The 23617-nt window shown below is 44.5% G+C and overlaps 1 protein-coding gene across 1 annotated transcript; it reads right to left on the bottom strand.

Annotated features, from left to right (window-relative positions):
• Positions 1 to 6388: 6388 nt before the first annotated feature.
• On the bottom strand, positions 6389 to 13976 carry LOC310690816 (goannatyrotoxin-Vere1-like). The gene is made up of 4 exons (XM_083470389.1): positions 13855 to 13976; positions 13086 to 13273; positions 10330 to 10431; positions 6389 to 6949 (listed from the first exon to the last, which is right to left on the bottom strand). Exons 2-4 carry the CDS (start codon positions 13271 to 13273, stop codon positions 6925 to 6927), a joined length of 315 nt encoding a protein of 104 aa, XP_083326515.1. The 5' UTR covers positions 13855 to 13976; the 3' UTR covers positions 6389 to 6924.
• Between the last annotated feature and the right edge of the window lie 9641 nt (positions 13977 to 23617).

Below are 23617 nucleotides of genomic sequence, written 5' to 3' on the forward strand. Positions count from 1 at the left end.
GGCACATTGTGAAGGGCATGGTAACACTACCTGGTTTTTGAAGCTGGAACACAACTATCCACTGAAATTTGCACTTCTTCGAATTTTGTGATGCTGTTGTCCAACATGTACAAAAATGCATATATTTGTGAAGATAACTGCCGAAATGCATATACTATTCACGGCTACATACAAAAATGTGTATATTGGGAGGAATTTGCCCTAAAATGCTGGCAAATTTTCATGAAGGTTGCTTTTTTAAAAAATAAAAAAAATTCTTGGCAGATTGCGGTGTAAATGCATAAAAACCAAATTTGAGACTGGGAAGATGAGAAAGTAAGAAAACCTGAAATGGACCAATTTGTCCAGCCCTAGGAGAGAAGATGCTGAGCGGCCAAAGAGAGCAATTCTTACTCAGAAGAAATACTTCAAAGGTAGAGAATGAATTCTTCCAAGATTCCATGAGCTACAACATTTTGCACACATTGAGTGCTCAGATGAAGGGCACTAGAAGCAGTGCTTTTTTTCTATAAAAAAATTGTTTAGGTGTACTCTCATTTTCCTGCCCCTCAATGAGGCCAAGCTTAGATTCAGAAAATGTTTAGGGGTATGCGTCCCCCCCAGGAAAAAAAGCACTGACTAGAAGCATCAAAAGAAAGTGGTCTATGCAGAATTTGACTGTGTTGTACTGAAGTGGTCCAGGGCTGTCCCCACATAATATAATAATAATAATTTATTATTTATACCCCGCCCATCTTGCTGGGTTTCGCCAGCCACTCTGGGCAGCTTCCAACCGAATATTAAAAACAATACAGCGTCAGACATTAAAAACTTCCCTAAAGAGGGCCGCCTTCAGATGTCTTCTAAAAGTCAGATAGTTGTTTATTTCCTTGACATCTGGTGGGAAGGTGTTCCACAAGGCGGGCGACACCAAAGAAAAGGCCCTCTGCCTGGTTCCCTGTAACCTCACTTCTCGCAGCGAGGGAACCACCAGAAGGCCCTCAGTGCTGGACCTCAATGTCCAGGCCGAACGGTGGGGGTGGAGATGCTCCTTCAGGTATACAGGACCAAAGCCGTTTAGGGCTTTAAAGATCAGCAGCAACACTTTGAATTGTGCTCAGAAACGTACTGGGAGCCAATGAAGATCTTTCAGAACCGGTGTTATATGGTCTCGGTGGCCACTCCCAGTCACCAGTCTAGCTGCCTAGCAAAGCCTGGATTGCCCCAGATCAGCCTGATTCAGTTCAAGGACTCAGCCAATGAAAAGCGCTTTAAGTGGGTACTGGAACAGGGCTGGTGAGAGATGTGGTCTGGGGAGGAAGAGTCCTGAGGACTAAACAGTCTGACTTTCCCCAGCCTTCCTCTAAAGTTTCTTTTTTTAAAAAAAATAATCATTTTTATTTGATTTTACAAATTTAAAATTATAACAATCCAAATACATCCATTACTCTGAAGTACTTGGGATTACTCTGAATATCGTGACTTCCCCCCACTGTCTCCACGGGTCCTATTGCCAACATTTACAACTGCATATTATTCTGTCATCTATATTTTCTATCAATCCATATTGTTCATAATATTTGTTACATTACAAGTGAGATCAAAATCCTGCTAATGTTTTCATCTGCTTGCAATGGTCTCCTAAATCGATTATAATTTTTTCCCATTCTTTTTTGAAGTTTTTGTCCGCTTGGTTCTGGAGCTTTCCAGTCAGCTTTGCCATTTCTGCAGAGTCCATCAGCTTAGTTTGCCATTCTTCTCTGGTAGAAACACTTCCTTCTTTCCATCCCTGAGCTAGTAGCATCTATGCAGCTGTCGTCACGTACATAAAATGTCTTTTCTGCTCCTTTGGAATGTCTGTATCTATAATTCCTAATAGAAAAGTTTCTGGTTTATTAACAAAAGTTCTTTTAAACATTCTTTTCAGTTCATTATGTATCATTTCCCAGAAAGCTTTTATTGCCTTACATGACCACCACATGTGATAAAAGGTACTTCTTTTTCTTTACATTTCCAGCAGGTATTTGTACTTGTTCTATACATTTTTGCTAACTTACTAGGAGTCAAATACCACCAGTACATCATTTTCATATAATTTTCTTTCAGCGTACAACATGTTTTGCATAACCTTTCCTTGTATTAGATTTTACAATTTTATATTCAGTCAACATAATGACATCGCATAATGGGGGGGGGGGACAAATCACTTCTTCTTCTGGTTTTTTGATGCATTTGTTCCTTCTGCTATTATTGTTCTACCTAATTTTGTAATCTCTTTTGTAGGTATACTTCTAATCATCTTTCTAATTGTATTTCAATATCTTTTTGTTATCTTTTCCTTAATTGTAAGTGTTATTCAAACCCTGCCAGTGAGTCTATTCCTTCACAATGTTTCTGCAAGTACTGTATAAATGGATTCCAGTCTTTTCTAAATTCTCTGTTATCTTTATCTCTTAATCTTCCTATAGGTTTTGCCATATCTGCATATCATTTTGGCTTGCCAGTCTTCTTTCGTTGGTGCCTTGTCATCTTTCCAAAGTTGTGGCCATAGAATCCTGGCTGCTGTTGTGGCGTACATAAATGAGTTCTTCGTTTCTTTTGGTATTCTTTTCCTGTAATGCCTAAAAGAAAAGCTTCTGTTTTTTTTAACAAAAGTTATTTTAAACATTTTCTTCATTTCATTACAAATCATTTCCCAATACTTTTTTATTATTTTACAATTCCACTACATATGATAAAACATTGCCTGGTGGTTCCATAACCTTTCCCAATCTACTATCTGAATAAAGTTTCAAGGTATTTGGTTGCAGTAGCAACAGACTTTGAATTCTTCTTCATGTGCTAGAATATACTTTGGCCTGAAGGGAACATCCCAGTCTCTGATAACTCCTACGTCTGTTCCCTCCCAATCATCCTATGATCTGGGTACGGCGGTTAAAAAATGGTTTCTTCTGTCCTTCTGTCCACATCCTCTATGTGAGGGAATATCTTAACCTCTAAACAAAGCCTTCAAACCTTCTTCCAGCTCCATGTGGCCATGAATGCAGGTCTTGTTATAAACCCCCTCAAGTTCATTATGTAAATTATGTCATCATTATGTTGCTCCACCCCTGCTCATCTCAATGCCAAGGAAACGTGATCCAAATGCGGGCGGAGGCAATCACAAATAATTTTTGAGATGAAATCAGCAGCAACAGCAAAAACCAATTTCGCGGGATTGATTTTGATTCTGGACAGGGGTTGAGTAAGCGAGCATCAGCCATTCCTGCCCTTGTTTCTGTTTTCTTTTGAATTCTTCTTCTTTTATTTTGACAAGGTAATAAGCATATATAAATAAGAACAAAAATGTGCACCCCATCACCAAGACCGTTCTGTTGTAACTACCCAAACTCCCAAAATTTCAACACCTCTTGCGATGGTTTGACCCCTTTCTGTTTTAACAGTACAAATTCTACAAACACCCTCCATATCTCCTCTATATCATTTCTCCTGCATATTCCTCGTCTTACCTTAATGCCACATGTTAATTTATAATGAATAGCTATATCCCACACCTCTTTATGTCATTCTTCCATTTTATATTCTGCTTGCCCCGTTCCACTTCCTAAGGTAAGGTAAAGGTCCAGTCGTGGCCAACTCTGGGGTTGTGGCGCTCATCTCACTTTATTGGCCAAGGAAGCTGGCGTACAGCTTCCGGGTCATGTGGCCAGCATGACTAAGCCGCTTTTGGCGAACCAGAGCAGCGCACAGAAACACCGTTTACCTTCCCGCCGGAGCGGTACCTATTTATCTACTTGCACTTTGAGGTGTTTTCGAACTGCTAGGTTGGCAGGAGCTGGGACCGAACAACGGGAGCTCACCCCATTGCGGGGATTCGAACCGCCGACCTTCTGATTGGCAAGTCCTAGGCTCAGTGGTTTAACCCACAGTGCCACCTGCATCCCTGTTCCACTTCCTAGCTGCCAATAAATTGGTGATCAAGTCCTTCGTAGCCTGTGAACCTTCCAGAATTCTCCAGCATCCCTAAATTTAATAAATATTCTTCTTAATAATGACTTCAGCCAGGGTACCAAAAGTGGATGGATTAACCTGGGTTCGTACCCTAAAAGGATCCTGTAACCTTAAGGGGAAATTTTAGCCAGGGTGACTTAACTCTGCATCACAGTCATTGCGATGGGAAATGTCACAGCTGATGACATTTTCCCTTACCGGCAGCTGGTACTCTTATGTCACCAAATGATGTTTTATGACTTTTTGGGTGTATTTGGTTCTTGCTTGTTGTATTGTGCTCTGTCATTGTAAGGCAAACCTTCCCCGACCGATCAATAGATGCAAGAGAGCAAATAAAGTCAAGGTACTAAATAAACATCATGTTTAGATATGAAACGATGTAAAAACTTCACAAAGATTAAATCCCTAGCCTGTGGTCAATAGGCTGTTCAGTTACCGTAATAAACAAACCATCGTGTGTGGCTTCGCGACGCTGAAATGCAGACAATGTGTATAATACGACATCGCTGTATTCCAAAATATCTTGCTGTGCTAACTGGATATATGTCTTTCAAACGATGGCTGGACCACAGCAATGAAATTCAAATACATGGTTGCCCCAAACCTTGCTATCCTGAGGACGAAGGCTGTTCTCTGAAGATGTGTTTCAGAAAACATGACAGGCGTGTTTTGACTCGTAAAGACTTATTCTTTGGGCATTATAGAAATACACGGCGTATTTATTTAGTAACTATCGTCATGAATGGGTTTGAGTGGAGTATACGTGTCTGAAAGAAATAGAATAAAATCTAATTATAGCAGAGGTAGGTTGCCTGAGGAGTATTGACCCCACATTAAAACACTCATCTGGAATCATCCTATTAAAACCTCGCCATACTTCTGTCTCTCCCTCATGGACAGGAGTGCCAACTTGAACAAAATATTGGGGGGGGGGCCCAGGTAAGCTCCACCCTGCATAACTGGCTGCATGATGTGGTTTCACACACAAAATTTGAATGGCAATTCAACTTTGGGGAGTGGCCCCCTCAAATATTTTATTGGGGGGGGCAAAGATCCCTCGGCCCCTAGGAGTTGGCTCCTATGCTCATGGATAAAATGGCAACCATCAGTTAGCCCCTGAGTCTACCTGCAGCTTCCCAGAGAATCCCAGGGACTGTGGTTTGTTAAGGATGCTCTGAAATGTAGCGGAGTCTGTAACCTGAAGCGGATGTAACCTGAAGCGTATGTAACCCGAGGTACCACTGTACTTTGAAAGAAAACTACAGTGGTGCCTCGCAAGACGAAAATAATTCATTCCGCGAGTCTTTTCGTCTTGCGATGTTTTTTGACTTGCGAAGCACGGTCTGTCGCAACTGCGCCTCTTCAAGCAGCTTTAAGAAAAAAGCGCAAGACATTTTCGTCTTGCGAAGCAAGCCCATAGGGAAATTCGTCTAGCGAAGCAACGCAAAACCGAAAAACCCTTTCGTCTAGCGAGTTTTTCGTCTTGTGAGGCATTCGTCTTGCGGGGCACCGCTGTATATGAAAACGTTGTACCGTAGTATTTGACCCCAACTAAGCTGACAAAAATGTATAGGACAAGTACAAATACTTGCTAGGAATGTAAAGAAAAAGAAGGTACTTTTTATCATATGTGGTGGACCTGTAAAGTGGTAAAAGCTTTCTGGGAGATGATATATAATGAAATTGGGGGGGGGGAATATGTTTAAATTAACTTTTGTTTTAAAAAAACCAGAAGCCTTTTTATTAGGAATTATAGGTACCGACATCCCAAAGGAGCAGAAAAGACTTTTAATATATGGAACAACAGCCGCCCGGATGCTGCTAGCGCGAGTTGGAAAGAAGACCAAGTCCCTACCAGAGAGGAATGGTAAACTAAGCTGATGGGCAAGGCCGAGATGGCAAAACTGACTGGAAAACTCAGGAAGCAAGAGGATAACATTTTTACAAAAGAATGGGGGGAAATTATAAGTTATTTAAGAGACCACTGTAAGCAGATGGAAACCTTGGCAGGACTTTGATTTCACTTGTAGTATAACAATTACCATGGACAACACGGATTGATATAAAAGTTAGAGTTTGGAAAAAGATACAGTTTTAAATGTTTAAAATGGGACTCCAGGGAGGGGGAGTCCTGAGATTAAGAGAAATCTCTATATATGGATATATATTTAGATTCTTATAACTCTGTATTGGGGGAAAATCAAATAAAAAAGATTTCAAGAAAGAAAGAAAGAAAAGGGTTTGAATAAAAACACTATGGGAGTGTGAGTGGGAAGCCCATCCGTGGAAGAAAGATGTTATGTATGGTAATTATTTGATTTGAAGTTAACTGGGGAAATTTAATTAAAATAATATCTTTTTAAGAGAGAGAGCATAAAAAAGGAAAAATTCCAGGAGGTTTCTCCATTAAACTTGCTTTTTATTGTGGATGCAGAGAAAAGTTCATTGAAAATGCATACATTTACATACATTCACCCATAATCACACATACACACGCGCGCACAAATGGTGTATAAAATAAAAGATCAACCCAGAGTAGACATAGTAGGCTCTTGCACTGGTGAGTCAACACAGACGTCACTACGAATACAACCTAGGTCACCACAAAGGCAGCCCACCCCCACCCCCACCCCCACCTTGTCCCCAGACACAAAGATCTCTTGTGTCGCCCCCTGCTGGCTTATGGAAAGACGGAGGCATGGCTTGGTTGTAGTGTTGTCTGGGGAGGGGAAATGATTCCCCAAGCCTCACGAATACCAGGTGGAGAAAATCGAAGTGGGGGAGAGGAGAGGGTCTCTTCAAAGAAAAGTTTCGGCTCTCGTCACGGGTTGATTGTTTTTCTTTAAAATAAAATAACCGCAAAACGACACCACAGAATTGGAACGTCTAAAAAGTGGCAGCCGACGGGCCATCAGCCGAGGTGTGCGAAGGTCGTCACCACCCATAGGAATCATCAAATCTGCAGGAAGCAAAGGCAGAATCACACAATTGCAGGGGAAGGAATGAGGTTCGCTGCTCCTGTCCCAAAAACAAGGCCACCCACCCTCCCAAATCCATCCAGAGCAATGGCATACCACAGGGTGGGTGCTTTAAACCAGGGTTTCCCAAAACTTGGTGTTAGGGACTGGGAAGAGGGAGAATGGTGGAGACTGCCTCCCCAGCCTGACCCTTCCAGAGAAGAAGAAGACAGTTCAGAAGAAGAAGAGTTTGGATTTGATATCCCGCTTTATGACTACCAGAAGGAGTCTCAAAGCAGCTAACGTTCTCCTTTCCCTTCCTCCTCCACAACAAACACTCTGTGAGGTGAGTGGGGCTGGGAGACTTCATAGAAGTGTGACTGGCCCAAGGTCACCCAGCAGCTGCATGTGGAGGAGCGGAGATGCGAACCCAGTTCACCAGATTATGAGTCTACCGCTCTTAACCACTACACCACAACTGGGGTTTGAGGGAGGTCACAGCTCAGAGGCAGATGAGGGGGATAGTTGGGAAATAATGGGAGAGGAGGGGGGGAGAAGGAGGAGGAGGAGGAGGAGGAGGAGGAGGAGGAAGAAGAAGAAGAAGAAGAAGAAGAAGAAGAAGGGTGACAGCTGATGGATACCATGTCTTTAGAAAGCATTCAAGACTCTCTCTCTCTCTCTCTCTCTCTCTCTCTCTCTCTCTCTCTCTCTCTCTCCCAGAACATGGCGGACCTTGAACGTAGGAGAGCAAAGAGCTCAACCAGAGCCAGGGCTTTTTCAGCCATGGCCCCGATCTGGTGGAACATTCTGTCACAAGAAATTAGGGCCCTGCGGAACTTGACATCTTCCTGCAGGGCCTGCAAGACAGAGCTGTTCCACCAGGCCTTTGGCCAAGGCACAGTCTGACCCCCTCTCTTCTTCTGCAATCTTCATAGAACTCTAGCCCAACGGTTGCCATTAATTTGATTCTGAACTGATTTTAGAATGTATTTCAATTAATTGACTGTGTTTTTATGTAAACGGTGCTATTTTTACTGTTGTTAGCCGCTCTGAGCCCGGCTTTGGCTGGGGAGGGTGGGATAGAAATAAATTATTATTATTATTATTATTATTATTATTATTATTATTATTATTAGCCAAAGGCACTTTTCAGCACCCATAGTGATGACTCATGAGAAGTGTGAGGGACAGAGGGAGTGGGGTTTGACTCTGAGCAACACCATAATTCTGAGAGGCCACATTCCTGAGCCTCTCTCTGTGAATATTGAATAAAAGCAGATGGTAAGAACTTTTCCTTGTCTTGTCAGTTCCTGGCAACCTGCCGAGGGGGCTAGTTCCTCTGCTGCCTGACAATACCCCTTTTCCAGAGAGTAAGCTCCACTAAACTATGACTTACTTCTGATTCTGAATAGGCAAGTGTGGGATTATCACCAGAAAGCATTCCAGACCCACAACCTCCTAGAACCCGGCAGGCCTTAAAAGTAGGAGAGCAAAGGGCTTGGAGACCATGGGGGGGGGAGTGCTGTTGATGAATGGGGAAGTGGAAGAGAAGGGAGGTGGAGATTTACTCGGGGCAACGCCATTATTCCAAGAGCCTCTCTCTGTGACTATTGAATGAAAAGCAGATGGTAAGGACTTTTCCTTCTCTTATCCGTTCCTGGCAACCTGCCGTGGGGGTTGGTTCCTCTGACGCCTGACACTTGGGTCGCCAGCTGTTTCTGAACTACAACTCCCATCATGCCTAGCTAGCAGGACCAGTGGTCAGGGATGATGGGAACTGCAGTCCCCAAAGAAGCTAGTTTGGGAAAGCCTGGCTTAAATGCATTGTTAAATACAGTGGAACCTCGGGTTGCGAACGTGATCCATGCGGGAGGCGCGTTCACAACCCACAGCATTCACAACCCACAGCGCCACATCTGCGCATGCGCGGGTTGTGATTCAGTGCTTCTGCACATGCTCAAAGCACGATTTAGCGATTCTGCGCATGTGCGAGTGCCAAAACCCGGAAGTAACCCGTTCCAGTACTTCCGGGTTCGGCGTGGAGCGCAACCCGAAATCGCATAACCTGAAGCGTCTGTAACCCGAGGTACCACTGTATATGTTTCATATAAACCTTTTTTCAGTGTCGCCCTTTGATGTGCTAGATCTGAAATAAGGGCCATAAAAGATAAACGGATGGAATAATTGCACTGGATCACGCACGGCTCTGAATCCGCAGTGCACGATTCCTGGGATTATTCCACATTTGACTTCAGAGAAAGCATGGTGTAACAGTCAGAATGCTGGAGCAGGACCCGGGTTCGAATCCCCACTCAGCCACAAAGCTTGCTGGGGTGGCCTTGGGCCAGTCACTGCCTCTCAGCCCAACCTACCTAACAGGGTTGTTGTGAGGATAAAATTGAATCACATGCACCAGCTTTGAGGTGAAGGTGGCATATAAGCATAATAAATAATTATAGTTTAGCATGGGGTAGCAGGGAGGTTCCTTTGGATAAGTGCAGAATGCTGCTTTCCTAGTGATGAGTAATCTTTCGGGGGTAGGGGCAGAGGGGAAACATTGCACTGGGTCAAGATGGAGGTGTCTTCCAAGCAAGTCTGAGTCTTAAACTCACCTTTGTTTCTACAGATTAGACATCACAGTAATCACACAGAAAAGTATCTGAGCATTTAGAGCATGTTCTTTCCTTCCTATTTAGCAATCCTTAAAAGTTGTTGTGGTTAGAAAGAATAGGTAAAAATGAAAGGTAAAGGACCCCTGGACAGTTATGTCCAGTCAAAGGCGACTATGGGGTTGTGGCCATAGCTGCCAACATTCCCTTTTTTTGCAGGAAATTCCCTTATTCCAGCACCATTTCCCGCTGCTTCCCGCTGCTATCCCGGATTGTTAGATATCCTGTAGACTGTCCCCAGGACAGGTAAGGCTGCTGAACCCTTATTTTCGAGGCTGCTGATCCCTTATTTTCAAATCTGAAAGTTGACAGCTATGGTTGCGTTGCTCATCTCACTTTCAGGCCGAGGGAGCCAGCATTTGTCCACAGACAGCTTTCCAGGTCATGTGGCCAGAATGACTAAACTGCTTCTGATGCAATGGAACACCGTGACGGAAACCAGAGCGCCCAGAAACGCCATTTACCTTCCCGCCACAGCGGTACCTATTTATCTACTTGCACTGGTGTGCTTTCGAACTGCTAGCTTGGCAGGAGCTGGGACAGAGCAGCGGGAGCTCACTCCGTGGTGTGGATTCGAAGGGCCGACCTTACGATCAGCAAGCCCAAGAGGCTCAGTGGTTTAGACCACAGTGCCACCCACTCCTCTAGAAAGAATAGGACCCATGTCAGGTACAAGTGGCTTTCGGTACTCTAAAAATGCTAGGAGGACTCACCGTGATCTCATGTTGTGGTCACTGTTGCTGCTACTGCTGCTGCTGCTGTCTCCAAAAATGAGTTCAGACATCAAGCTCTCTGGACTGGATCTCTTGCCATACCTTGTGTAGAGAAAGGGGTGGAGAGGAAGGACTGAGTTAGTGCCATCTTAGAAGTTCCCTTGGAGAGATGTCCAGATTTTTGCTCTTCCTCTCCCCGTCACCTAATTTCAGCAGCTACAAGGCAGGAGCCCCACACTGCACTTCCAACAGATGGAGCAAGGATAAGAAAGGAATGCCTCTAAGCATGTACAGAATGAGCTACTGGGGCATCACCACTCACGTCTACACCTTTGGGCCCAGCATACATGAAGGAGCGTCTCCACCCCCCATTGTTCAGCCCAGACACTGAGGTCCAGCTCCGAGGGCCTTCTGGCTGTTCCCTCCCTGTGAGAAGTGAGGTTGCAGGGAACTAGGCAGAGGGCCTTTTCGGTGGTGGCGCCCGCCCTGTGGAACGCCCTCCCATCAGATGTGAAGGAAATAAACAACTATCTGACTTTTAGAAGACGTCTGAAGGCAGCCTTGTTTAGGGAAGTTTTTAATGTTTGACATTTTAGTGTGCTTTTAATATTCTGTTAGGACCCACCCAGAGTGGCTGGGGAAACCCAGCCAGATGGGCAGGGCATAAATACGAAATTATTATTATTATTGTTGTTGTTGTTGTTGTTAATTTTATTATTATTTATTTATTTTATTATTATTGGCAAGGAATTTCGAAGCAGAGGGTAGAAACTTCAGGTAGCCCCAAACAACCTTTAATAATAATAATAATAATAATAATAATAATAATAATAATAATAATAATATTGAATTAGATTGTTATAAGATGTACATTTTTTGTTTCTTCAGCTTGTAAACCGCCTTGAGTATTGTAAGAAAGGCGGTATTCAAATTAAAAATGATTATGATGATAATAATATTTATACCCCACCCATCTGGCTGGGTTTCCCCAGCCACTCTTGGCAGCTTCCAGCACGTATAAAGACATCACAAAATGTCAAACATTAAAAATTTCCCAATACAATGGTTTGGGCACACAACTCAAATGCAAAACCTGCATTGCAAATCTTGCCTGTGTTTGAACATCCCCAAAGAGGGTTGGTCAGAGAAGAAAAACAGAGAAGATTGGTTACATGAGCTGACCCTTAGGGTGTGACTCTCCCTGCAAAGGTGGGCATTTATCAGTGGATTCTAAAAGGCTTGTGCATTTCCCCCCACAGGAATATATGCGCTGCCGTTCCGTGGTTTGCGGAAATCAGATCCACAGCTCCCCTGGGTTCAGAACTGGGTCAGGAGTTCAAGAAGGACATGGAGACAAAATGAATCAACCCAGAGGGGCGAGGGCTTGCTAATCGCCTCCTGGGTCGGATTTCCAATTAGGTTTCTAGGAGATGACAGTTAATGGGCTGTACCAGGCAGTTGGTGCTAATGGTGGAGGTGTTGAAATGGGCTTTTTTTTTTTTTAAGCAGCTGGGCTGCTGATTTGATTGGCTGCCTTTAAAAGCTGCAGGGCTCAGCAATCTCTGCAAATGAAAAGCTACACTCTGTGGGCGCACAGACCATAGTTAACGTACTCGACAAAGTAGTGATAATTTGCATAGGCAAATAAGGTTTAAGAACATGCTTCGTGGGCCTTCTTAACTTACACACTTACTCAGCAGAAGATAAAAACTGTTGGCAGACCCTCCAAGTGTCCCTATTTTTCAGATTTACAGAAGCCTTCCTTCCCGATTTCTGATTTGATCCCAGAATGTCTTGCTTTTCCTTAGGACGTCCCTATTTTCATCAGAGAAATGTTGGAGGGTATGGAGTCATGTGACCCCCCCCCCCTTGAGCCAAGGAGACAAGTAACTATACAACCTTTAGAAGACATCGGAAGTCAGCCTGTATAGGGAAGGGTTTTTTTTAATGTTTAATGTTTTATTATGTTTTTATATACAGTGGTACCTCTGGATGCGAACGGGATCCGTTCCAGAGCCCCGTTCGCATCCTGAAGTGAATGCAACCCGCGTCTGCACATGCGCAGGTTGTGATTCGCCACTTCTGCGCATGTGTGTGACGTCATTTTGAGCATCTGCGCATGCGTGAGTGGCAAAACCCAGAAATAACGCACTCCGTTACTTCCGGGTTGCCGCGGAGTGCAACCCAAAAGGGCTTAACCTGAAGCGACTTCAACCTGAGGTATGACTGTATTTTGGAAGCCACCCAGAGTGGCTGGGGCAAAGCCAGTTGGATGGGAGGGGTATTAGTAGTAGTATTAGTAGTAGTAGTAAATAGGACATCCCTATTTTCATTGGAGTAATGTTGGAGGGTATGCTGTTAGCATGCTTTCACAACACAGAGAAAATGAAACCTGGCACAGGAACAGTCTAAGGTTGAAGAAAGGTGTCATCTTTCGAAAGGGTTCACTGTGGCTTCCTTGCAGCTTCACAGCTGATGACAGACAAGGATGCTATTGAGCTGGATACAGTCCCAGACAGCAGCCTTGCCCTGACTCCCTCCCTCTGCTGCCTTCACCTGGGGAATGTTAAGAATGTGTGCTCTACTTGGCAGGGAGCTAAAGCCTTTCCTCCATTCCTTTGGACCTCTTCACCCAATGCCCATTCCCCACCAACATTCAGGCAGGCAGCAGGGTGGTGTGTGTGTGTGTGTGTGTTCATTCCCCTGGTACATAAGAAGCCACTACTGCACACCCAGACCCACACGACCCTGCTCACCTCTGCCGTGTCACCAAGTTGATGTAATGCCGGAGAGCTGAGAAGTATTTGGCCATCTCTTCTGGGGAAGCATCTTCTCCGGGACTCTCTGGCTTGGGAGGGTAGGCATCCACTAAGGTCCCCAGGCAGAACAAGACGCACAGGGTCACGGCGATCACAAGAGGCCAGGGCTTCAGAGAGGCCACCATCTGGAAGGAAACAGACGAGAACGCACAAAGCCTGCTAAGCAGCCTGAACTAACCCAATGCTGCCAGGTGAGCCCTGCAAAAGCATCCCATAGTCCCTTGTGGAAAGGCCAGCTTTACATTAATACATTGCCACCTTGTTGAGATCTGACATGGCCATCAGCCTTTCCTAAACTGCCCGGAAAACAGAACACCGGCAGATGCTCAGTGTGGACATAACTGCGTACAAACACGTCGCTGTCAAATGTTCAACCAGAAGAATGTCCGGTTCCCTGAAACAGCCTCTTTCCCTTTTGACCCCTGATCCCGAGGCTCAGAATAGCAGCTTGGTCACTCGAAGCACCTGCTACTAAAATGTCAGGAAACAGCAAACAGAAGAGGAGCATGTGCCCCCAAAACACCTGCCATCCTGTTTTGTTCGGGAACCCCAAGGAACCCTCGGCTTTTAGAAATTAAGTCATGCTTCGGCTTTATTCCCTAGTCCCCACAACTTTATTTCGCTCCCTGAAAAGAAGTGCAGCAGCAGATCGAAGGGACTTCCCCCCCCCCATCCAAACCAACAATTGCCTGTCCCAGATACTCACTGTCAAAAAGAGGTAGGAACAGGTGCAAAGCTAGATGTAGAGGGATGCAAGTAGGATTCAGCCAGCCCTTCTGCAAGTTTCAAGTTGCTCTTCTTGCTGATGCCTCTGTTAGCAGCTCTCTCTCAGCCAGGGCTTTATATCCTTAGTAGGTGGGTAAATTAAGGAGGGGGAGACTCCTCCCCTCCCTCCTCTTTCAGTCATTCACTCACCCATCATGTGTTGATCGATGCGATTCTGAATCAGCCACCTTGATTGCTGAGCGAACAGGCGCTGCACTTGCTAAGGGAGGGGGAAGCTGAACGGGGAACAGGGTGAACCTTGACAGTGGGGGGGGCAGAATTTAGAGAGGCAGCGACTGTGGACCTGAGCCAAGCTCTTTGTCCGATTAAATAACTGGAGCTTCTGATGGGGGGGGGGGACTAGGATAATGGGGCTTCACACAGTCCTAAGATCTCACACTGAAGAAGGAAGGCATATATACTCTTCAGGTTTGTGCTCATCCCCCGAAACTGGTAAGATGCAAAGTTTTAGGAGACAGGCTTCACTCACACAGTGAAAGAAGAAGCCTGTTGGTCTCAGTGCCGGTGAATATTGTGACACGCACAAGCATATGAAAGAACTGGGAGGAAAGGATTGGTTCAGATCAAGTATTCTGTTGCCTTGATAAGCAAAGTTTAACTTTCAGGACCAGGATTCTTCCGGTGATCTGTCTGATGAGAGGGGAGGGACGTTGCCCCGCTTGTAAACTTCACCGTGGTGTCTAGCTGTCTACTGGGAGAAGAGAGGGTGCTGAAATCCATCAGCCATAGACTTGCCACATTTCTATCTGGCTAGGGTGGCCATGTCAAAATATAGGGGGTTTGTGGAAAATTTCAGTAGGATGCTGTGCGAATATTCTGAGGTTCTATATGCACTCAGTGTTCAGACCTCCTTCCTTCCCTCCATGGATTCCATTTCTATATTTTGTTTCTGCATCTTTTAATGTCATCTATCTATTATATAATCATGGTTTCCAAAGTTCATGTTACTTTACAAGAGTCCTTGTATTCCTGCCAATGATTTCAACTATTTACAGCGGTCTCTCAAATGTGCCCAAAAAATTTATTTCAGTCTTTTAGAAAAACTTGATCTTCCTGGTTTCTGATCTTTCCCGTCAGTCTTGCCATTTCTGCATATTCCATTAGCTTGGTCTCCCACTCTTCTCTGGTCGGTACTTCTTCTTTCCATCCCTGGGCTAGGAGCATCCTTGCTGCTGTTGTTGCATACTTAAACAGTCTTTTATTTTCTTTGGGTAATTCTGCATCTATAATACCTAACAAAAAAGCCTCCTTTTTTTAAACAAAAGTTATATTAAACATTTTTTTCAGCTCATTATATATAATTTCCCAGAAAGCTTTTACTTCCCCACACGTCCACCACATATGATAAAAAGTACGCAGTCCCTGACACTTTATTATGTCCCTTTACTGTGTGTTTTTTATATTTGTTGACAACCTACGCTAATAATTTGTTGGAGGGTATACATTTAATGGGATGCGGGTGGCGCTGTGGGTTAAACCACAGAGCCTAGGACTTGCCGATCAGAAGGTCGGCGGTTCGAATCCCCGCGACGGGGTGAGCTCCCATTGCTCGGTCACTGCTCCTGCCAACCTAGCAGTTCGAAAGCACGCCAAAAAGTGCAAGTAGATTAATAGGTACAGCTCTGGCAGGAAGGTAAACGGCATTTCCGTGCACTGCTCTGGTTCACCAGAGGAGGCTTAGTTATGCTGGCCACATGACCCGGAAGCTGTACACCGGCTCCCTTGGCCAATAAAGTGAGATGAGCGCCGCAACCCCAGAGTCATCCGTGGCTGGACCTAATGGTCAGGGGTCCCTTTACCTTTACCATACATTTAATAAATGAATCTATAAATTGATTTAGATCACCTAAACAAGTAAATAAGTGGCGTCATTATAACAAGATACTGCATTTCATTTCATTCAGTCTGTGATTATTATTTTGCTGCAAAATTGGGCATCTTCCTAGGTTGCAAACTTGCATTTGTCATTTAGAAGATTGCCCAGGTGGGGTTTCAATGTGTTAGTCCATTGCAGCAAAAAGAAAAGTATATTGTGGCACTTTATAGGTTAACAAGCATGACAGAAGCTTTCAAAGGCCCTTTGCCCTTTGCATTTTCTAATTAGCAGAAACCTTATCTGACGAAGGAACGAAAAATTGTTTCCTGGGAATGGCAAAGGGGTATATTAACATAGATCTTTCCAGGGACACAATATGTATTGCCTGCAGTTGTAACACTTTAAACTTATTTCTGCGTTTGCAAATAATCTTCACTACCTCGTGTCAGACCAACCTATCTGTACCATGGAGAAAAATTGGAAATGCAAGTAACTGCTGGATCTCATTGAATATCAATAGACTGTGGTCATTTGCAACAGAGAACCTCTGACAATTGCAGGAACAAATTGTAAAAAACCACAGGAATGCAAACAAAAGGAACCAGCTGGGGAACTACCAAGGGTAGAAGTCTCAGAGCCTGGGGAGCGGTGGTGGGAGCACAAATTGCTGCAGAAATGTGGACAACTGAATTTAACATTGGAAAAATGAGAAATGGAGAGAATCAAATTTGAGAGATCCTTCCACCCCTATTCCCTAGGCATAATGACAACATGCAGTCTCCAATACAGTGGTACCTTGGTTCCCAAACTTAATCTGTTCCAAAACCAAAGCATTCCAAAACCAAGGCACGCTTTCCCATAGAAAGTAATGCAAAATGGATTAATCCATTCCAGACTTTTCAAAACAACCCCAAAATAGCAATTTAACATGAATTTTATTATCTAATGAGACCATTGATCCATAAAATGAAAGCAATAATCAATGTACTGTACTATAAAATAAATAAGACAGTATTGTAGATGATTAAAAAAAATCTTATTTGCCCTGATGATAGTCATTGTTTGGATGTGGGGCTTTTATCCATTTCTGCAGTCACACAATCAATCAATCAGTAGCTGAACTGGGTTCCACACAGTCATAAAAACAAGTCACAAAAACGAAGTTACAAGCCACAGGCACAAGTCAGTCCCATAAAACAAAGAACAAGTTACAGTCACAAAAACGAAAAAGCCACACAAAGAAAAATGCAAAAAATAGCAAAAACAAAAGCTCCAAATATCACCTTTGTGTTGCATGGGTCTTCGGGACTCAACAGCCAACAGACTTAACAGGAAGCCTCTGATTAGCAGCGGAAAACTCAATTTACAAACGGAAGACACTTGACAGGAAGCGGAACATGTTCAGCTTCCAAGGCAAAGTTCACAAACCAGAACACCTATGTACTTCCGGGTTTGCAGCGTTCTATTTCCAAGTTGTTAATAAGCTAAGCTGTTCTAAAACCAAGGTACCACTGTACTTCTGAAAAGTTCCGCAATCACGTCCTCTCTAGCCCAGCTATACCTAATGAGCTATCATTCGCTGTCTTAAGTTTCACTGGATGGGCAAGCATCCATCTCATCCCCATATTTCCAAAACATTCTTGTGAGTTTTTTTGGGCAAGGGGGAGTTACAGTGCATGATGCCTGAGTCGCTTCCAATTGCTGGATCTAGCAAGGGTCAAAATCTTATGGAGGATCCCATTCATGAGTTAGCAAGGCAAGAGACGTAATTGCCAAACAAGTGGAAATTGACACCTGGCTTGAGAGCAGTACATGTGAAAAGGATCTAGGAGTCTTGGTTGACCACAAACTTGACATGAGCCAACAGTGTGACGCGGCAGCTAAAAAAGCCAATGCAATTCTGGGCCTCATCAATAGGAGTATAGCATCTAGATCAAGGGAAGTAATAGTGCCACCATATTCTGCTCTGGTCAGACCTCACCTGGAGTACTGTGTCCAGTTCTGGGCACCACAGTTCAAGAAGGACACTAACAAACTGGAACGTGTCCAGAGGAGGGCAACCAAAATGGTCAATGGCCTGGAAACGATGCCTTATGAGGAACGGCTAAGGGAGCTGGGCATGTTTAGCCTGGAGAAGAGGAGGTTAAGGGGTGATATGATAGCCATGTTCAAATATATAAAAGGATGTCACATAGAGGAGGGAGAAAGGTTGTTTTCTGCTGCTCCAGAGAAGCGGACACGGAGCAATGGATCCAAACTACAAGAAAGAAGATTCCACCTAAACATTAGGAAGAACTTCCTGACAGTAAGAGCTGTTTGACAGTGGAATTTGCTGCCAAGGAGTGTGGTGGAGTCTCCTCCTTTGGAGGTCTTTAAGCAGAGGCTTGACAACCATATGTCAGGAGTGCTCTGATGGTGTTTCCTGCTTGGCAGGGGGTTGGACTCGATGGCCCTTGTGGTCTATTCCAACTCTATGATTCTATGATTCTATGATTCCCTGTGCAACTCTGAAAGGTGCAGAAGCACCCTGTTCCCTTTGGGATTTGGCAACCTTACGCTGCTGCAGCTCAGCATGTAACTAAGCCTACAACTGAAACAACGGCATACAGCTTCCCTGTTTACATCTGCCACCGCCTCCCTGCTCTCCCTCTGTTGTTACTCCTGTGTTGACTTTTAGACTGTAAGATTCCCAGGGCAGAGACCTTATATTCCATAAGCACCACACACACCTATGACAAGATAGACACATACACATAGGTAGACGATAGATGAGAGATGACAGACAGACAAATACCGTATTTTTCCCATCTATAAGACGCCCCCTATTTTGGGGAACTCAGATTTCAGAAAATGGGGGAAGATATATCCGTGTATAAGACGCCCCCCTAATTTTTGACATTATTTTTTAGGGAAAAACATAGTCTTATACACAGAAAAATACAGTATATATAGACACACAAACTAGAAAACTAGAAAGAGGATGGATGGATAGATAGACAGATAGATAAATGAATAGATAGTTGGATAGACTGGTTGATTGATCTTTCTATCTAAGTCAGGCTTCCTCAACCTTGCCCCTCCAGATGTTTTTGGCCTACAACTCCCATGATCCCTAGCTAGCAGGACCAGTGGTCAGGGATGATGGGAATTGTAGTCTCAAAACATCTGGAGGGCTGAGGTTGAGGAAGCCTGATCTAAGTGGACAACATGTGCAAAATCAGAGATGGCCTCCCTCGCAGATTTTGGCTCACGAGGAAACCAAGAGCATCTCTCATTCAGTTGAACACCTTTAAGCTGAGGAAAAGGGCGGCTGCTTTGGTCAATGTATGAACCAGTTGCCTGCATCAAACGATAGGGCCGGCTATGGCTGGATGAATGTACGCAGAGGACAGCAAGCAGAGAAGAGGTTTTAGAATTGCCATGGGGAGGGTGGCTAGAAAAGGCTCAGGTGAGAATAGACATTTTGACATCTTCATCACAGGTGCCTAAAGGAAAGTTAAATTTCATTCATTAATATAGCACACAGTAGCAGTTTCAAGTTTTTTCACTGTGGGAGATATTTTTGACTTCCAGTTCTTGTTACTTTTACACATAAATCCACTGATCCCCATTTCCGAACTACTCTATGAATCTTCCCCCACCTCCAAGCTGCACAACAATTTGCATTAAAATGCATATTTAAATACCCATTTTAAAATGTGTTGGTAAAAAAATTAATAAATGTGCTTGCGACCCCCAGGTTTTCAGACATCCATAAAAAGCTTCACACACACACACACACACACACACACACACACACAACTTTGCCCTTGTGCACCTTCTCACGGTGAGGCACTCAACTCCTTACGTCATCAGGCAGCCAACCGGCCTCCTCTCACTCCTCTTAATTAGAAGGACGGATGATTTGTTCATTAATCATTGCTTTGCTGTCCAATCTCCCATTAAAACTCTGATTGCATCAGAGAAATTTCTCCCCACCTAATCAATAGTCATCCAAATCCTCGCTTTATGGACTGATTAGTTACCCTTTTGTGGTTTCGTTTCATTAACATTGCAGCTTTAGTGGTTAATATTTCAGGGCATCGGTGTTGCAGGCCATGGGGCCAAGCGCCATTATCATGCCACCCTGGATTATGCAATATGGTGGAGCTCTGTGCAATTTTTACCCGAATAGAGATGTGGTGCTAAGAAGTCAATAACTTATTGCCTGTTGGTATTTTTACTTTAAAAGAACAACAGGAGAATTCACTGGATGTCTAGATCCAGGTTTGGGGCAAGTACTCTTTGGTGAGAGCACCCCAGCAGAGATTTAAAATCATAAAACATGCACCAAAGTAAAGCGTGGAATTATAGGCTGTTGGACCTTTAAAATAACCCCTTTTAAGTTTCTTCCCAAAGTTTCCCTTTCTTCCCTTAGCACTGAAAGAGACCACATGCTCAGTAAGTTAAAAATGGTTACTTACAAACTCTTCAAAGGTCAGATTCATGTGCTTTTACACACAGCAGCAAGAAAACACAGGCAGAAAAACTTAGCTTACAAAAATTGATAAAATGTTCCTAAATACTTGGTCTAGAACTGCAAATTGGCTTGTAAGCCATGCACATGGTCTGAACCTGGATAAACCAGGTTTATTATTATCAATAATAAATTTATTTAAAATTTTTATTTGTACCCTGCCCTCCCCGGCCAGAGCTGGGCTCAAGGCGGCTAACATCATAAAACTAACACAGTATACAAAGAACATAAAAACATAAAACAGGCAATCAATTAATTAAAATACATCTTAAAATTAGTTCAGAGCAAATAAAAATCTGGACAGATGGCAGTCCACGGGTAAAATTGAGAGTGGTTAATATTCTCCAGGACCAACTGTTACCACTAGTCTTATAAAGGACCTGTGAGTGAGCTAGGAGGCCTCTTTAATGCTTGTTCTTATACAGAAAGAAAAGAATCAGACTGAACCCCGACCAAAGGCCTGGTGGAACAGCTCCGTCTTGCACGCCCTGCAGAAAGATGTCAAATCCCGCAGGGCCCTGGTCTCTTGTGAGAGAGCGTTCCACCAGGCCAGGGCCACGGCTGAAAAGGCCCTGGATCTGGCTGAGGCCAGTCTTATCTCCCTGGGGCCTGGGATCTTCAGGGTGTTATTATTTGCAGACCTTAAGGTCCTCCATGGGGCATACCAGGAGAGGCAGTCCCGTAGGAACTACAGTGGTGCCTCGCAAGACGAAAAGAATCCGTTCTGTGATTCTCTTCGTCTAGCGGTTTTTTTGTCTTGCGAAGCAAGCCCATTGACAGATTAGCGGATTAGTGCTATTAGCGGCTTTTAGCGGCTTATCTGCTGATCGGATCAGCTGATAAGTGGCTAAGCGGCTTAGAAAAAGGGGGAGGGGGGAAACCCCGCAGGAACTCGCAAGACATTGTCGTCTTGCGAAGCAAGCCCATAGGAAATTCGTTTTGCGAAGCACCTCCAAAATGGAAAACTCTTTCGTCTAGCGAGTTTTCCGTCTTGCGAGGCATTCGTCTTGCGGGGCACCACTGTATTATTATCAGGAGTGCTCATTGGAAGGACAGATCCTGAAGCTGAGACTCCAATACTTTGGCCACCTCAGAAGAAGAGAAGACTCCCTGGAAAAGACCCTGATGTTAGGAAAGATGGAGGGCACAAGGAGAAGGGGAGGACAGAGGACGAGATGGTTGGACAGTGTTCTTGAAGCTACCAGTATGAGTTTGACCAAACTGCGGGAGGCAGTGGAAGACAGAAGTGCCTGGCGTGCTCTGGTCCATGGGGTCACGAAGAGTCGGACACAACTAAACGACTAAACAACAACAACAACAAAGTAGTAGTAGTAGTATTTAATTTTCAGTTATATACATTTCTATAGTTTCACAGTCATTTTAACATTTCAAAACTTGACTTCCTTCTTTACATCTTTGGAAATGTTAGAGGGCACACTTCTCCACATGGTTCCAAGAAATACACACACAAAGTTTTGTTTTCTGCAGGCAACATCTCTTCAGTTCCTTCCGCCTGTCCTAATTCTTTTGTAAGAGCAGGCCTGGTTTCACTTTTGTAGTTACTCCTGGACCAGGATTCAAAGTAGCGCATGTGCGCACAGGTTGCTCGAGGGAAGGATCGGCTGGAAGGTTATCGTGCGCACCCTGTCCTCCTTTCATTTCCCTTGCTGTCGTTTTAAGTGGACATCATGCAATATTGATCTCCTCCTTACAAAGTCCCCCAGGGGTCTTTTCAGAAGGCAGAGATAGCCCAAGCCTCCATGATGGATGGAAAACCAGCCTTGTGGGCGAGACGCGCCGTTCGGAGAGATGACGAGGCCCGTCTGACAAATCCTATCACGGATATCACTTACCGCTCAGACCAGCCCTGACAAATCCATTCTCTGAAGCCTGCGCCAAAATAAATAAAAGGATCGCTTAGTCGTAGTCATATAAACCACCGCGGAACTTGCCAGCTTGCTGATGGCTCCAGCTGAAGAAGGAAAATTGGATGCTGCTGTAATCTCAGACGTCAACAGTCCCTCAAAAACTGAAGTGACGGATTGGACAAGGTAGGTCTACAAGTGAATCAGGCTGGAGAAAACTTGTGGGAGGACAAGATGGTCCTTTCTTCCCATTCCACACACAGAAGCTGAACGATGCTTAGAAGCTGGATGACCCCAGTGATGGGACAGGGTCTCTCACTGCATCTGAGCTAGCTTTCTTGGGAAGGGCCATAGCTTAGTTGTAGACCCATCTGAAACCCTGGAGGGATACTGTCAGTCAGTGTAAGCTATATTGAGCTAGATTGACCACTGGTCTAAAAGTCCTTACACTTGTAAAATCAAATAAAAATTATCCCCCCCCCAAAAAAAGGAACATGTTTCATGAAAATTAGCCCTTTTCTCTCGAGAATGGTTGAATGATTGAGTATACAGCCGTACCTTGGTTCTCAAACAGAATGTATTCCTGGAGTCCGCTCGACTCCCAGAACTGTGCAAAAACCAAGGTGTGGCTTCCGATTGGCTGCAGGAGCGTCCTGTAGCCAATCAGAAGCCGCGGAAGCCACAGCAGACCTTCGGCTTCTGAAAATCACTCACTTCCGGTTTTTGATCATTCAGGAGCCGAAACGTACGAGTTCCAAGGAATTCGGCAACCAAGGCACGACTGTATGCATCTTTTAAAGTGATATAATTACAGATAGAAATCACTGTAAAGGAACAACAACAACAACAACAACAACAACAACAATTGATTTATACCCCACCCATCTGGCTGGGTTTCCCCAGCCACTCTGGGCAGCTCCCAACAGAATATTAAAAACACAATAAAACATCAAGCATTTAAAACTTCCCGAAGCAGGTCTGCCTTCAGATGTCTTTTAAAAGTCAGATAGTTGTTTATTTCCTTGACACCTGATGGGAGGGCGTTCTACAGGGTGGGCGCCACCACCGAGAAGGCCCTCTGCCTGGTTCCCTGCAACCTCACTTCTCACAGGGAGGGAACCACCAGAAGGCCCTTGGCGCTGGACCTCAGTGTCTAGGCTGAACGATGGGGGTGGAGACGCTCCTTCAGGTATACTGGGCCGAGACCTTGTGGTACAGCAAGGTCTGCCAGCTCCTAATATCGAAAGCTTCTTCAGCCATGCCTCTTCCTTGCCTCAGAAGAGTACCCAGTTTTCAGAAATCTTCCTCCAATGCCACCGACACTGTTGCCAAGTGACCCTCCTCTCACCCGAAAGAAAACTCATGTGCGCAGCGGGGAGAGTGTATCCCCAGGCAATGGAGGTGTGCAGTGCATGAGCTTCAAGGTCATGGGGAGCCACAGAACTGGCTGCAAAGCAAACTCATCTGCCTGCTCACATGCGCATAT

The sequence above is a fragment of the Podarcis liolepis genome, assembly GCF_965112155.1.
Source record: "Podarcis liolepis genome assembly, chromosome: 13".
In the NCBI taxonomy this organism is placed as follows: Eukaryota; Metazoa; Chordata; class Lepidosauria; order Squamata; family Lacertidae; genus Podarcis; species Podarcis liolepis.